The 17,021-nt window shown below is 38.4% G+C and overlaps 1 protein-coding gene across 1 annotated transcript; it reads right to left on the bottom strand.

The window, feature by feature from the left end:
• Window positions 1-8,446: 8,446 nt before the first annotated feature.
• Window positions 8,447-13,654, bottom strand: mycn (MYCN proto-oncogene, bHLH transcription factor). Its single transcript, XM_048207022.1, has 3 exons — window positions 13,285-13,654; window positions 11,956-12,613; window positions 8,447-10,166 (listed from the first exon to the last, which is right to left on the bottom strand). Exons 2-3 carry the CDS (start codon window positions 12,602-12,604, stop codon window positions 9,454-9,456), a joined length of 1,362 nt encoding a protein of 453 aa, XP_048062979.1. The 5' UTR covers window positions 12,605-12,613; window positions 13,285-13,654; the 3' UTR covers window positions 8,447-9,453.
• Between the last annotated feature and the right edge of the window lie 3,367 nt (window positions 13,655-17,021).

Below are 17,021 nucleotides of genomic sequence, written 5' to 3'. Positions count from 1 at the left end.
CTTGCTGCTGTCGCCTTTGGTTTGCTTAGTTGGGGACACTTGACATTTGACATTCAACAGTGCTTTGATCTGCTTGCATTGACACTCTTTAAGAGCTGCTGTGCAGCCAAAATAATGTACCAGTTATCAATGTAAAGCTGCTTTGACACAATCTACATGGTAAAAAGTGCTATATAAATAAAGGTGACTTGACTTGACACGTTGTTTAAATAGCAAATGCACTTGCGCCCATCTGTTCGCTCATGGGCATGCTGGTCTGAAAACGTCAATGCCGCAGTATTTTTTATTTTATTTTATGTTTTTGTTATTTAAAGGCCGTGTTAATATTATTAAATAAAAAAAAGGATTCCTCTCTAGAGAGGTGTTCAGTCTTTCTGCTTGCAAATTCTGTTTATGACTACAATATACTAATCAAAAGTAACATATAAAGCACCAGATCCACAACACACACACACACACACACTAAACTAAACTAATGGCAGTTAGTCGCCTCACTGAGGTTCATTAAGCTGATTTCCTTTGAGGGCTGGCCTACATTTGTCTGAGAAGCTCCAACTTCTTCTCTGTGATCAAACAGACAGATAACTGTCAGAGCCGGAGAGATCAGGACATTTGAACAATAGCGCCGCCCCCTACCAGCCCTGAATTGTTACGCTTGCTTTCCTAACCTCTGCCCTTCTCTTCAGGCTCCTGTAATGCTGAAAGGCCTGTGCCATCTCTAGTCCGCTATATCATCCAGCTTCAGAGTGTTCATAAGTGTGTGTGTCTCACTAGGTTAAAGGTGCTATTCTGTTAGGTCACGGAGATCAAACCTAGTAGTTGGGACTTTAACTAGCATGAAATGGGCATTTCATCTCTAGTTCTGACAGGTCAGACCTCTCAGGAGTCTCCCTCTTTCTTTTTTAAAATGTACAGATGTTTGCTTCAAAATGTTTTTTTATCTTAAAAATATCTGGTTAAACTGACAAAACATATTTAGAAATTGTATCTTTCATTTTGTGGCTCATAATCTGCCTCGTTTAGCATGTGCTGCTGAAAAAACTAATTTGTCCCGGTGGTTTATTTAAGCTAGTCAAGGACCCGGCTATGTGTAATTTGCTGTAATGTTCTCCAATGATAAGTTTAGTTTAGTTTATACAGTGACAAAAAAAATAATAATAAATCAGGTCAAGCACATTTGTACACAAACTTTTGTGTAAGAACGATGGTTGACACACAAAGCACATGCATACAGTGCTCATTACTCTCAGGGCAAAAGGTAAGAGTTTTTTTACAGGGTAGTTTGAGTTATGACCCTAAAATCCCCTGGCAACATCTGGACTACATATATGGACCAACCAGTACCGGACACGATCACAGTTTAGATGGTGTAATGAGGTCATCATTACGACAGAAATGCTAAATTAGTCTGTCAAAATGTTACGAAAACAAAGTGATCAATAACACCTAGTGTATGGAGAAACTACGGCTGCACAATTAATGGAATAATAATCGCTATAGCAATTATGGCATTAAATGTTGAAAGACTGTACTTTTCATCTAATAATATGTAAAAAAAAAAAAAAAAAAAAAAAATTGAGTTAAATTGAGAAATATTACAATTTAAAATAACTGATTTAATATCTTTTAAAATCAAATTCCTGTGATGGCAAAGCTGAATTTTCAGCATCATTACTCCAGTCTTCAGTGTCACATGATTCTTTAGAAATCATTCTAATATAATGATTTGGTGCTCATTGCCCAGAAACTTGCTGATTAATATTTTCTCTATAAACTGTGATACCATTCGAAAGTTTGGGGTAAGTAAGACTAAAAGAAAGAAATTAACCTTTTGAACAACATGGTCCCACACATGAGATTTTTTATTTCTGTGACCCTGAGTACAGTCCCACATTTGGGATTTATAATGTTCAGTGACGTCACTGTAACTGCCAGATTTCGCTTGTCATCTATCACAACTATGCAGTGTGATTTCAACCACATAATATTTTAGGTTTCAGACATTTAAAGACACACAAGCACTAGTAAAACAATACATTTAGAGTTTGTAAAATACACATTGAGGTCTATGGAACAGATGCAAACTCCTCACCTTTGAGGAGTTTGTAAGTCATAGGTGACTTTATAAGTCACCTATGGAATTTGCATAGATCCAATGAGAAAGGGTTAATTTAATTAAATTTTACTTTAAAAAAAAAAAAAAAAAAAAAAGTCTGCAGTTTAGCTCAGTATTGCCTTCTAATCAGCCAATATTGTCTTAAATAGCCTGCATAGCACTTCAGTTTTATAACATGAGATTGACCAAATGTTGCAACAATGTTAATATTTTGTGAAAAATTACAGTTTTGGACATAAGCTAATAAAAAATAAAAATCCCTTAAAGTAACTACAAAAGAGCATGTAAAGAGAATATCTTAAAAAAAAAAAAAAAAAAAAAAAAAACCCCCGCCCCAGAAATGTTACAGTATAGACAGGTCAGAGACAGGAGATAACAATTCAGGTAGTTTATTGAACACAAGCACACTCTAAAATAAAACATTGGTTCAACAAAAAAAAAAAAAACTAATGTTTTCCACTAGAATTTTTAAACTTAAGCCAACTGGGAGAATTACATTAATTCAAAGCAATATTGAGTTGATCCAACATAATGTTTTAAGTAAGGTGAAGATGTTTTTTGCCACAATAAAAACACATTAAGTAACATGAACTTAATGGTCAACATGAATGCAACTATTTAAGTTGATCTAACATAATGTTATAAGTAAGGTGAAGACGCTTTTTGGACACAAAAATGCATTTCTATGTAACATGATCTTACGAAGCACCGCTTGTCACCATGATGGTAACTCTCCAAAAACCCACGTTAACTTCTGAATTAACAAAACCCTAATTACTGCTAAATCTCCCTTACCATTAATCTTGTGCAAAAGACATTATATAACACTTAATTTTAGCATTTACTCTCCCTTTCAAGTGCCATGGGCAAAGCATGATGGGAAATATAAATCCCAGCCCAGTTAAAAGTAGTGTTCATACAACAGTCAGATTGCATTTTATTTTAACAGAACTTTAAATACATTTTTGATTAACTGAAAATGTTAAACTATGACAAGTCATGATAATATATTGAATCAATAGGCATAACTTGTGTGTCATCCAAGCTCAATAAAATAACAATTACAAAAGTAAAAAGTCTAACAGCATTGCAGAACTTGTTTTATTTCACAACTATATATCTATATAATGACTAAAGGTCCCCTGAATTAGTTTTTAGAGTGCAGAGAAGATGGTGACAACAGATGAGTAGTAGATGCAATGGCAGTGAATGATGAATGATAGATAAATGATACTGTCCTTTGTGGTTGCAGGGTGACGATGGAGAAATGGCGGTAGCAAACTGGAGATGAGGAAGGCAGACGACACTCACACACGGACTGGAAACACTGGAAGTAACTTGGAGACACAGGTAGGTAACAACAGGAGTCCTTGAGATAAGCATAGAGGTAAGTTCCTTGATGCAAACAAGACCAGACAATGTGAGTGAGTGTGTGAGTGTCTTTTATCCTGGTGCTGATTGGCGTGATGATGAGGTGCAGGTATGCGTGATCAGTACTCAGGGGAAGGCGTGCGCTGTGATTGGTTGGTGTTGGAGCCTGGCGTGTCTGTGACAAGAAAATGTTCTCACCTTTTTCCCCCTTACCTGTTTGCATCCCTGATGGAAGCAGCGATAACAATCCATTCAAATATAATTTGCTAACGTGTTTTATTCATATCATACATTGAAGAGTAGGAACTTACTGCATCTTAAAACAAGTCCAAATGAGGTGTGTAAACAAAAAATCCAATAGGTGAGACACTATGACTTCTTTGGTAGAGTGTGCAGACTTTGAAGTGATTCATATCAGACACACATAGTGGGCATAAGTAACTATAAAGTTTACTCTATTCTTCTCCCAGTTCACTGGCCACTTATATGTATTTTCGAGAGAAACTGATGAACTCCCGTGCTGTAAATCCGACTGACAGGACTCTCTGAACTGTGGCGGCACCCATCTCGCTTTATAGATCAAGATCATTTATAAACGATTTAACATTTAAATGACAAAACACACTCATTTACACAAATTTGAGAATCGGAATATCAGATAGTTGATGACATGGTAAGAAAGTTTTGTGAATATTCTGAATAAAAAAGGAAAAACGAAATAAAAGCGATACATATGGCTGCGGTGTGTCATGTGATAAGCATGACGGGGGTCAGTTAGAATATTTTTAACTTATGCATGAAAGGGTTAATACTTTTATTAAGAAAGGACACATTAAATTGATCAAAAGTGACAGTAAAGACATTTCTATTTCATTTCTATTCATTCTATTTCAAAGAATCCTAAAAAAAAAATGTATCATATACAATTTCAGCATTGATAATAATAATTAAAACCATTACTAATAATAATTAATTAACAATACTTGAATAATTAATTGACAATACTTGAGCACCAAATCAACATTAATAATCATCATGGTGCAGCTCTGCAAGAAACAGAAAAAAAAAAAAAATGTTGTTTTAGTTGAAATCAATCACGTTTGCAGGGTGTGCTGCTTCTTTTATGTGTGTGTGTGTGTGTGTGTGTGTGTGTGTGTGTGTGTGTTCCTGTGGGTTTGTGGTGTGATGCTAAGGTCAGACTCATTGTGTCATGGATGAAAGGCTGTGTTTGCACACGTGCTGGAGGTTAAAATGAAAATGAGTTAAAAAGCAACAAAGAAAACATAATGAATGATTCTCTGAAGGAACGATAGGGGAAAAGAGTGAGAGGTGAAAACAGAAAGGTGCGTGACATTTGGGCACTGCCATCTGTATGGTAATTGCTACACGCTGGTAAAGTTTGATCACACATGAATTTTCTTTCTACTACTATGCTATAACATTACCACATTCTTCACCTGACCCAGAACAGATGGCACCCCCTCCCTCTCCTCTTGCCCCCCTTGGAGACAGTGCCCATCCAATGAGGGGCATTTTTAAAGCTGGCATCCTTTTGTTTGGGTGGCAACTCTGCATGTTATGAGGATTAGAACATTTCTGACAGTGCTGGTTGATAAGAATCAGAGCATGTTGTTATGCTGTTGGCTTTTGTTTTAAACCCTGTCTTTAGTCTGTCTCCAGTTTTCCATATGCTGTCCATCCTGTTACTCCACAACAAGCGCTGGTCCCCGAACATAGCAGAGGGTTGATTGACAGGCTGACACTGAAATATTCCACGGCACAGATAATCTGTTGAATGCAGCTGGCGTGTGAACATTCCAGAGGAGACATATATGTATGTATATATGTATGTATTTACTTGTTTATTTTTATATTAGTTTATTTAGTGTCAGCATTTTTATAGAAATTAATACTTTTATTCAGTGAGAATGCATTATATTGATCAAAAGTGACAATACAATTCCTTTTGAACTTTCTAATAAATACAAATATGTGTATCAAAAACTCTTGTCCATCTGGATTGGAATGTGAGATTATGTCTGAAAGGGAACGAACAAGTCTGTATATAGATCATAAACTTTAATATATGAAATGTCAAAGTATTTACGCATTAGAGCACATTAAGTTCCAGTTTATCAATTATATTAATTGCATTTTATATTATTTTCATAATCCTGTTTTATGAGCATTTTATTGCAGATGGGTTTTGAAGGTGTTTTAAAATCTGTGCTTTGAACTCAAACCCTTCTCCTCACTGAACTTCATAACCCCTTCTGAGACTGATTCAAACTTCGACACACATATTTAACCATACCATAAACAATCATATAGTCACATAATATGGAGCTATATTCTCTGAGTTTATTATAGTTCAACATGATGTCTGCAGCCACACCAATCAGAGAGGAATAACTCATGTTTAAGGAAGAAAGAAGAACATACATGTGACATTTTTAACACATGGGTGAATATTAGTATGTTTTCAGTTAAGCATTCAACATTTTTTCATTTACTTCTTGATGCCACAGACCCCCAAATATGATCATTCTCATACGACCCCCATCCTAAAATGTAAAAGGCAGCTATATGTTTTCATGCATAAAGACATTAATACTGTGACAAAATTATATTATAAATATGTGACCCTGGACCACAAAACCAGTCATAAGTCACACAGGTATATTTGTAGCAATAGCCAACAATACATTGTATGGGTCAAAATTATCAATTTTTCTTTTATGCCAAAAATCATTAGGATATTAAGTAAGGATCATGTTCCATGAAGATATTTTATAAATTTCCTACTGTAAATATATCAAAAATGTATTTATGTGAGTGGATATGCATTGCTAAGAACTTCAATTAGACAACTTTAAAGGTGATTTTTTAAAGGTGATTACTTTTCAGATTTTTTTGCACCCTCAGATTCCAGATTTTCAAATATTGTCCTATTATAACAAACCATACATCAATGGAAAGCTTATTTATTCAGTATTCAGATGATGAATAAATCTCAATTTCCCTTATGACTGGTTTTGTGGTCCAGGGTCACATATGTGCAAAATATTATTTAGAAAATATTCAGTTTCAGTTAGACCTACTTTATATTACTTTTTTTTAAAACACCACACTACTTTAGATATATTATTTATTTATTTAAATTTTGTCTATTGATTTTAACCAATTCTTTATTTAAATTAATTTTAATCAATTTAATTTTATTTATTTTTAGGTATAAATCAGATTTATTTTAATTATTTAATTTATTTATTTAAATAAAATATATACATTTATTATATTTTATTTTTATATAATTTTATTTATTTATTTATATAAAAATTCACTTGTTTATTTTTATTTTTTTTTATTTAATCAAATCAAATATTTTTACTTTTTTTTTTTCAGAGATCTAGCATTCCCTTGCAGCCCCTTGTGGGGAAAAAAACCCAGTGTATAGTGGAGATATTGAAGTATTTAAAATATTTATTATTGTGAGCAGAAATTGTATTATGTGAGGAGTTAATTTAGCATCATATTAAAAAAATTCCAAATTATCAGAAAATGTCCCATTTTACCCATATTCAACCTAGGCTATATGTATAAAATCTCAGGTTTGAAAAATTAAATAAGATACAAACAGTGCTTTGTATGGTGGCCAGCTCTATCAGTTTCCACATGGCGATGTGTTATTGTCTTAGCTCGAGGCTTTGTTTTTGTTTTTTTATAACCAGGCAGGATAAGCCATCGGCCAGATGGCACAGTGGGGTCTCCCATGGTTACCTCATCCTGGGGACCAAACATCGCAGACACGCACACATATACAGCACAGACTGTTATGTAACCTTGTTATGTCTAGACGGTCCAATTTTTAATCGAAGGTCTCTCTTTCTCTGTGCACCCCTCCAAACCTTGTTTCTCCTGTACTGCAGCGACAGAATTCTAATTCTGTCTGTTTATTCTGGACCAAAGAAAATCGTTCATTGTGACACGTTGGTGGGCGGGGCTTCAGTCAGCTTTCAGGCCATGTGACTGAAGTTAGTAAACACAAACCCGTTTCTCAGTCCAGCAGGATATTAGACGTACAGGTCACGATGCCCTCCTCACAAAAGACGCCCCCCACACCCTTCGCACGTACACACGCATGCACAAATAGAATAAAACACACTCGCACTTGAAGTCTGCCACGCTGCAGCTGCTCCAGTTTCCATGGTAACGTGCAGAACAATGAGGTAAGAAGCTGCGGGGGCCAGTCTGAGTGTGCGCTGCGCACGCTTTCATATCCACTCGCGCTGAGAGTGTGTGTGCCAGCGTTTGTTTTTGTGTATGAGTGCCTGAAAGTACATGTGGATGTGCCCTGCCGATTTCTAAATCAACTGAAAGAGGGAGAGAGAGTGAATTACGAGGGAGATACTCGTTCTCTTTTGTGAGAGAGGGCTTGGTCAACCAGATCTCTCTTCATAGCGAGGCAGATGGAGGGAGAAAGGCTTGGCGAATGAAAAACAGGAAAGGTTGAATAGAAAAGAGGGGAAAAAAAGTCCAAAACATGTAGAAAATCAATTCAAATATATATAGATATTGGATTTGATTCAAATTTCGTCAATTTAAGTATAGTAACCAAACTACTTTGACATTATGTTGAGGAAGCAGTAGTAAAAAAACATGATCCTAGAGAAAAACTAGACTTGCCCAGCTCCTTATTTATGCTTCAAATGAGTGACATGGGTATTTTTATTTGACAAAATGATTTAACTGTGGGTTTTTTTGCTTTCAAAGTCATAATCCCCTTGAAAGTCATAACTTAGGAGAGTTGTTTCAGGGCTGTTTGAAATGTGGATGTTGCCGCCCACAGAGGGGCTTCAAGCATGTCTGAAATGCAGTTCGGCGTATTGTTTCTCAATACCTGACAGGACTCAAACCCACTAGAGGCGATACAGAAGCACTCATCTTTTGACAACAAGCTCTTTTGTTTTCAAAATGTCTATTTATTTTTCAAAATGAGGTATTTCAAAGTGCTGTGAGTCGCAGCACTCAATGTACATTATAGAAAAGGAGAAAAAACACTTTTTTCCCAATGACCCAGTTCTATGAACCCAATACTTACAAATATATAAACAAAGAAAGAGAAAGACAGCAAAGTATAGAAGCCTTTTAAATGGAGATAGAAAGAATTTTCTGTACAAAAGAAATTAAGGTAGAAAAAAGAATAAAAACAAGATAAAGTGATATCTACTCAGAACTCATTTTCATACGAAAATATAAGTATCAAATTTAGTATGTATCAGAAGCACACTAAAGCATAAATGTAGGAATTAGTAAAGTGTGTCATAACAGAGAGATTATAAGACAAAAGATTCCAAAAAACAAAACAATGTGTCCTTATATTACAAAAATCCTCAAAAATGGAGGTCTTACAGTACTTGTTAAAGGTATATAAACTTCCAGTCTAGTTATTGGCAGCTTTTGACATCTTTATAAAAAAAACCAAAAGACAATAATCGTATACAAAAACAAGGCAGACTGAGTGTATGTTCTTTTAAAATCTAATCTATTTACAAAAGTGTCTGACATCAAGGTGCGCAGAGGTACATCCATGAGATTCAGCACCAGTGAGGTGTGAGAGATTATAGCCATTCGAAGTGTCTCGTGTCATTTGTTTAGTGTCCATTTTGCAGGAAGAGCGTGAACGCAAAGTTCATCGACCCAATCGCGTATTGAAGACTGTGTTCATAAGGGTCTTGTCATTGAGGGGAAGTTGGGTTTACAGGTAAGCACCTTCCCTCATCGTTGTAGCGTGATTGGGGTGACAAAGTAAACCTGAAACATTCTTGACGTCAAAAAATGTGCAAAAAAGTGTCAGCAGTGAGTGTCCCTAGTATTCATTTTGGGCCGTTAGCCTTAGCGGTTTGTCGTCCGTCATTTGACGCCGACCGTTAGCTGTGAGGCGTTCAGCCAATGAGCGTTAAGTGTTAGCGAGTCCTGGCCTGCTCGAGCCTGCGGAGGAGCTGTTGTCTTCGGGCTTGCAATCTGTCTTTCTCCTGCTGGAGTCGGAGCTCCTGGGCCTCAAGGGAGCTGACGTACTCGGTGGCCTTCTTCAGGATGACCACCTTTGCCGCCTTGTCGTTGTGCGCCAACTCGGGCACCTGGTCGCGCAAAGTCAGGAAGCTAGAGCGCAGGTCGTTTCGCCGCTGGCGCTCCAAGATGTTGTGGTTGCGCCGGCGTTCGCTGTCCTCCGAGTCGGAGCATCGCGGGCTGCTGGAATCGCTCTTCCTCATGCGCTGTCCTGGTACACTGTTAGTAGGGGAGTTCGGGGAAGAGCTCTGGTTCTTGCCAGTGCGTAGAGTTGTAGTGCTGTTGTCGATTCGGAGTTTCTTGCTTGGAGGAGCGCTGGGTACGTCTTGCTGTTCGGAGTATGGGGATGGGGCTGCGTAGTTATGCTGTTGCTGGTGGATAGAGGCTGCCGCCGTCCTCTTCAGAATGAGCTCCTGTGGAGCTTTGCTCACCCCTGAGCCCAACCGCCCTCCTGTGGACGCCTGAGAGTTAGAGACGGCAGACAGACCAGTGCCGGTTATCTTGCTGGTGATGGAACGCCTTTTCTCGACCGTGACGACGTCAATCTCCTCCTCTTCTTCATCGTCTTCATCGTCATCGTCGTCGTCGTCATCTTCGTCATCATCATCATCTAGAGGAAGAGAAGGAGATTTAGGTTAGCAGGTTTGTTGTGCAACCATTCCTCTTGAAGTACACAGGTATGAACAAGCACTCTTAACGGAAACATGCCTGTGTTTTCTCAGGGTGTGTGCTCGAGTTAATGCCTTTGTGTGGGCAGATGAGACAATTGCACAATGCAATCATCTGAACACGCTCTGTCAAACACAGAGGAGCTGGTTTCTCCCCAGACTGGACCACCTTGGATTTGACTTTCTACTTTAACACACACCCTCTATTTACGGCATCTAATAAGAGGGTTTCCAAGCACATGAGTATTTCGTCATGTCATATTTTCTTACAAAAGCTGTTTTGCTGTCAAGTTAGGCATTTCACTTGGTGCCTTTTCAACTGGTGACACATTTCAAGTTAAGCTTAGATGGCAAGACGTCCTCAGTGTGACGCCCGAGAGCTATGTTTATGAGATAATGGACGTGATTATAAGCTAAGCCACACATGAAGACTGTTTGGCATTTAATGGAGCCCACAGCCTCTCACTTCAAAAGCTCCCTACAGGAAACCGTCTGCCAGCATTAAGGAGAGACCAAACGGGGCAATTTAGTCTCCAACAGAACGCAGACAGTCAGTGCGTTCCCCTTTTCCACTGGTTTGCCGCGAAAAGGGATAACAGCACAGGCGGGAAAAACTAGCGTTGTAATCGTGTGGTCCAATTATTCGCGGGCTTTGCCGAGTAACACTGATCTGATGCCGTCTTAAGCCGCTGCCCTGGAGAGGTGCCAAGCAGACAGCTGGAGGAAAGGCTCTGCTTGTTCAAAGCCGTCACCCTGTAAAGAGAGATGACCCATCGTCTCTTTTTTTCCTTCGTCTTTTTTTTTTGTTGTTGTTGTTGTCATTATCATTCACTGCACCTCTCTGGAAGATTCTCGGCCTGCCAAGCTCTGCCCACTGGGCAGGAAAGGGGGGGTTTGCCTTTCTCGTAGATGCAAACGCATGCCTCCTTTATCACATGCTGGTGCCCAGTGCCAGCTCTTATTCTCTCACCCACGTGTGATTGTCGTTTGGGATTTGCATTTGAAACAAGTCCTCATTTAGAAGGGAAGCGACTTATTGGGGGGCACTGAATTTAGGGGCTTGGCTTTTATGAAATCTGCCCTCGCTCACACTCCCCAAACATCTGAGCCTGTGGTTTTACACCATCAAGAGCTCTCAATCTGAAAAATAATTAAATAAAAATAAGAATTATTAAAATAACGTTTATGTTTCAAAACAATCTTGCATCTCATAAGAAACCTAATCCTATGACTTAATAAATTCCCAAATTAGATTCTACTTCCATACCTAAAGCCAGATTAATGGAGGGCAGATAAGGGCACGTTTTCCTATTTAATATGGCTCAGTGACGCTATTCTCTGCATTAAATCTCTAACCAAGAGCTATTCAGCCAAATGGCTCGACATCATCGACAACATCAAATATTACCGCCATCTACTGGGTATGCAGATCTAGTATTACATAAATTCCCCATCACCGCCCACTACTACTACTGAGTGTGTGCGCGCGCTTGTGTGTGACCGACAGTCTGGAATGTCACACACTAATCCGATTCAGGGCCTGTCATATGATCTTCAACAATTACCCCAATGACCACTTACAAACTAGGCCAAACTATAGACTGCCAAACTTTTTGCCTGCATCATCACCATCATCATAATTTGGTGGTGATGATGATGATTAATAACTAATTTATAGACAGTTTCTTGTGAACACTTCACTTACTAACTTTACATTAAGTAGACACTTACCAGAGTCGCTTGGAGTCTCGTCTGCACTGACTGGAGGCAGCTGTTGGCTCCTCAGCTGTGTCACACTTTGGCTGCTGCTGCTGCTCCCGTTTCTTTTGTTGACTGGATAAGGGAAAACTACGGTAGGGTCCACACACTCCGGTATAGAGTGGCTAATTTCCGGCGACTTGACTGTCGTGTCTTTACCGGCTTCAGTACCGGTAGGAGCAGAGACTGCTTTCCCGAGTTTCTCATTCACCACTCGCTCCAATTTCTCGCGTGCCGAGAAGCCGCTCCACATGCAGTCCTGAATGATGATGGAATTGTCCGTAGTATCCAAAACGGAGCCGAAGAGGTCTCCGTCAGACGCCCCCCAAATGTCGTCTTCCGGTAAGAGCAGAAGCTCAGAAGCCCAGTCCAACGGGTCCGTTAATCCAAAGCCCATCAGCGAGCAATCCCCAGCCACCGCGCCCAGCTCCCCCGGATCCCCTGGAAGCGCTGCCCGGCTCGGGGACAGAGGAGGAGTGGGCAGCAGCTCGAATTTCTTCCAGATGTCCTCTCCAGGCGGTGCAGCGTCTGGTCTGCAGAAGTAGAAGTCATCCTCGTCCGGGTAGAAACACGGCTGCAAGGAGTCAAACTCCAAATCAGAGTTCATGGTTTTAGCTGGCATTCTTTCTCCCTGTGAGACACACAAACTGAAGTGTTAGAATCACCACAGCTTTCCAAAAAAGGAAAAAAAAAAAAAAAAAAAAAAAAAAAAGCTTTTGTCCCAAAAGCCCCTGGTGAGGTAACACGGGAAAATGGCAAACATATCTTTTTATTAATGGCTTTCATCCTGATGTCTTTTAGGTGTCATCTCACCGTCCCCACTGTGTAGTGTGAAAATTTTCATTAGCTCACTTAAACTTTGAACTGTAGCCTAATTGCTGCATGAAACACAAACTCTTTCAATATGGAGATTCGTGATAACAGTTATTATTATTATTATTAGGTTTTCATCATCATTATTAAATAATAATAATAATAATAATGTTAGAATAATAATACTAATAATACTAATAACAGCTTTTGTCCTAACAAAGCCATTTGGAGTTAATATGCAAAAAAAATCACTAAATACAATATTTAGTTGTAATACAGTAGACGCTCAGTTAAAGATGTCTTTGAAGTGTCCTCTCTACATTGTTTACTGTGATGGGGTTCATTAACTCACTAAACTTTGGACTGTAATTGTAGCACGAGACACAAACTCCTTCTGTAGCAAGTCTTGCAGAAAGGTAAATAGCTCATAAATAGTATTTCGCGTCAATGAAACCAACTAGTTGACACTAAAAGACCTGGGCGTCTTACCTCTGAGAGTTTCTTGTCCCTTCTTTATCGCAGTCACTGTGCCTCCCGTTTGGAGTCGCACATCTACCGCGGTGACTGAAGACTGTTCTGTCTCTTCTGTGTTTCGGGCTCTGAAGTATTATTCTCCCTGCTTGCGTTTAGGAGATGTATTGGCTCCTCCCACAGTGGGCGGAGCGCTGGGCGAGGTATTTGTATTTGTGGGACATTTGCTGTGTGAATTTCTTTGGAAAGGGCATCATTTTGGTCTGTTTAAGGTGTTTAATTTTAAGGAATAGCTCACTCATAAATTAAAAAATCATCATGTACAAAACACTGACTTCTTTAATGCAACGCAGATGGAGATGTTGTGAATGACAGATCTCAGTCCTCGTTCACTTTCATTGTGTGGGTAGCGGCAATGAAAGTAAACGACGACTTTCAGTCTCCAATATTCTTCCAAACATATTTTGTGTTTCATGAACGACATGTCAGAACGACTTGGTGGGTTAAATTATGCCAAAATGTTAATATTTGGATGAACTGTCCCTTTAAGGGCCTGGAACAATTTAAATTGAATGTAAAGTAAATGACTGAAATATATTTGATTAAATATGTTTTATTTTAATCTGCTGTGTAACCTTGTTTTATTCAGAATATAAATGTAGTTGTATAATATATATGCGTTCAAACTGGATGAACTGTGTTGTGAATGAATCGGAGCGAGTCAGCAGCATCTCTCCTCATTGTTTAGGTCAGTGAGGTAACGGCCGATCCGCAGAACATACAGTGACGACTCACTTCTGCCGCCATGTGGACACGTGATGCGCCCCTCAGTGTTTGCATTAAGGGGACGATGTATGTTTTGTGTAGCTGGATGCTCAACCACGAAAATGCTTATCAGTTAGCCCTCGACATAAAAGCTTTATAGTAGATTGTGTTGATTTAATTCTATAGCGGGTTTGTACGATTTTTTGGATATGATAGGAGGAGATTATGTTATGTGGTTGTCCGTTTGAACCCATGGCGTTTTGTTCTATCACACTCTTTAAAGGGGGTGAGTTTCAAATAATATTCCAATGATATTAATTTTCTTATATTGCGTCCATCTTTTAGTTAGCAGATTGACCCAAAGTAGGGGAGATAAAGGCTTGTTGTCACACTTTTGAATCAGTTGAGTTTGTCTCAGGGTTTATTTTTGAGTCAAGGTTGGAATTTTACCATAAAAAAAAAAAAAATTATTGACCTGACAAAAAAAAAAAAAAAAAAAAAAATCATATCAAAATACACAACGTGTTAAAATGTAATTGTCACAAATTAAAATATTCATGTTGGAATTATAAAACAGACTTTGTCTTAAAGACATTTGGAGGTAACATTAAAAAAAATCTAAATATATAATTTTGTTGTAATATATTCCTATGTTGTAGCCTAAACACTAAGTCAGATATGTCTTTAAAGTCCTCTCTACATTGTTTATTCATTAAAAATCAAGTGAATATTTCTCATATTGGGTTTATTTTTGAGTCCATTTCAGAGCTTTCCCTTAAAGACTTTGGACCTTTAACACAAAAATATTAACAACAATTTTCATCAACCTGACATTTCTAAAACAAATAGTATAAACATTGGTTAAAATCACCCATATAGTTCAAAATAAATTTAAGTTTAATAAATAAATGTAATGAATAAATTTAAGCTATTAAAATGTAATATTGTTGAAATCGGAGGACAGAATCCATGAAAATTATCCCAGAACTCTCTGAACTAGATTTTTGAAACAAACTTATAAAACTCCTAGAAAAATGCATTTGTGCAATTAAACTTGACTCAAATTTTTTTTTGCGATCACTTCCCCGTGTGACATCTAGCCCCGGCTTCCTTTAACATACTTGAAGACTTGTGCTTCTCTTGTGAACAGTTTGCTGTGGGAACTCAGTGAGAGAAAGACAGAGACCATAAGAGAGGGTTTGGGATTTGAAGCGCTCCTCCAGAGCCCAATCTCTATGACCTCAGCTCAGGAAGAGCTTCCTGTGTGAAAGTGAGGGGGAGTGGGAAGCTGAATACTTTTGTCGCAAAGTGAATGTTTGGTACTGTCAGTCAGCCTTTGATTTGTCTGTGCCGGCTTTGTTGCTTCAGTTGGATTTGCATAGTTTTCTTATTATAAATTTGCAAGTAAAAACATCAAGGTGATTCACGAATTCGTTTTCAAACATTTAAATGGCTTTCAACGTAAGTCGTTTGTGATAATGGCTTCATATTTGGCTCTATATTTATTATTTCATTACAAATTAGCAGTTTAATATCTGCCCATTAAAACATGTGAAATTGCCAATGTTACATACTTGTCGAGATGCCTAAGAGAACGTCTGTCTGTGCATTCATCCAGCTCAGTCTCATGTTGTCCTGTCTTACTGAAGCAGTGGGTGGAGTAGAGTATGGATGGTTAAGCAATTGGGCCAGTTTGGATAAAACATTCATATTTAGAGAAAATACAAAAGCAAAGCATAAAGCCTCAATGACAACACAGCGGGAGACAATGAGCGCACACAGGCCAGGACATCAATAGTGCACACGATCGGAAGTCAGGCCCGGGCGCCTGCTCCTCAGCTCTGGTATGCAGAGTGTGCACAAAATGTGCAGGTTTATGGCTTCAGAGGTGTCAGAAGTACATTTTTGCCTTAGATGTGTGATTTGGACATATTAATGCTCTTTAAATGCACGTTAATGTGTATCCATTTTCTCTACATTGCAAACTGCAATGTTTTCCTTTAATGTCTCTCACCTTTGTGTAGATCTTTCATTTTTTTCTCTCAATGAACACATGCATTCTGAACTTCTGTAGACTTTGCTTTACCCTAGAGCCCCTCCTTTAATCAGCAGACTCGTCAATCATAGCAGATTCCACAATGGCATAATTCCTTAACAAATGACATACAAATTCAACTTGGCGGAATTCAACTAGTAATCAACCTTCCACCCTCTTACCCCACACAGTTAAAGTGTCTCCGCTAAACCCTTTAAAGTGATAGTTCTGCCAAAAATGAAAATTCTGTCATCATTTACTCACCCTCATGTTAAACCTGTATGGCATTCTGCTGTGGAACACAAAAGGTGAATATTCTGGCCATTCTTTTCAATATAATGAAAGTGAATGGGAACTGAGGCTGTCAAGCTCCTCTTTGAAGCTATAGAATAGCTTGATAGTTATACAGAGATTATCCTTTTGTGTCCAGCTGAAGCAAGACAGTCTTACAGATTTGAGGAAATTATGACCATTTGCATTTTTTAAGAAACTCATCATACCTGCAAGGATATGTATAGCATTGGGTTTCGATGTGGTGGGGTCAATGAGGATATGGAGACATCAGAGCTACTTAATGAATGTATAGTGAAGGGGATAAAAGTAGATATCATCTCTCTGGCATGCTTCCCTCCCTCTGTCATCATATATCTTTTCATCCTTTACCATTAGCTGTTTGGCAGAGGTCTGCATATGAGTCAGTTGGATGCAAGTGCAAGTTTGAGCAACTGCTAAAGGAATTTAGTCGATCGGATAGAATGTTTCCTGTGTCATGAACTTTCTTATTGACTTAACAAATCCTTATCTATCTATCTGTCTATCTATCTATCTATCTATCTATCTATCTATCTATCTATCTATCTATCTATCTATCTATCTGTCTATCTATCTATCTGTCTGTCTGTCTGTCTGTCTGTCTGTCATTCTGTCTGTCCATCCGTCCGTTCTATTTATTGCT

This window comes from Megalobrama amblycephala, linkage group LG11 (assembly GCF_018812025.1).
Source record: "Megalobrama amblycephala isolate DHTTF-2021 linkage group LG11, ASM1881202v1, whole genome shotgun sequence".
Taxonomy (NCBI): domain Eukaryota; kingdom Metazoa; phylum Chordata; class Actinopteri; order Cypriniformes; family Xenocyprididae; genus Megalobrama; species Megalobrama amblycephala.
This window is presented reverse-complemented; position numbering and strand designations above follow the sequence as displayed.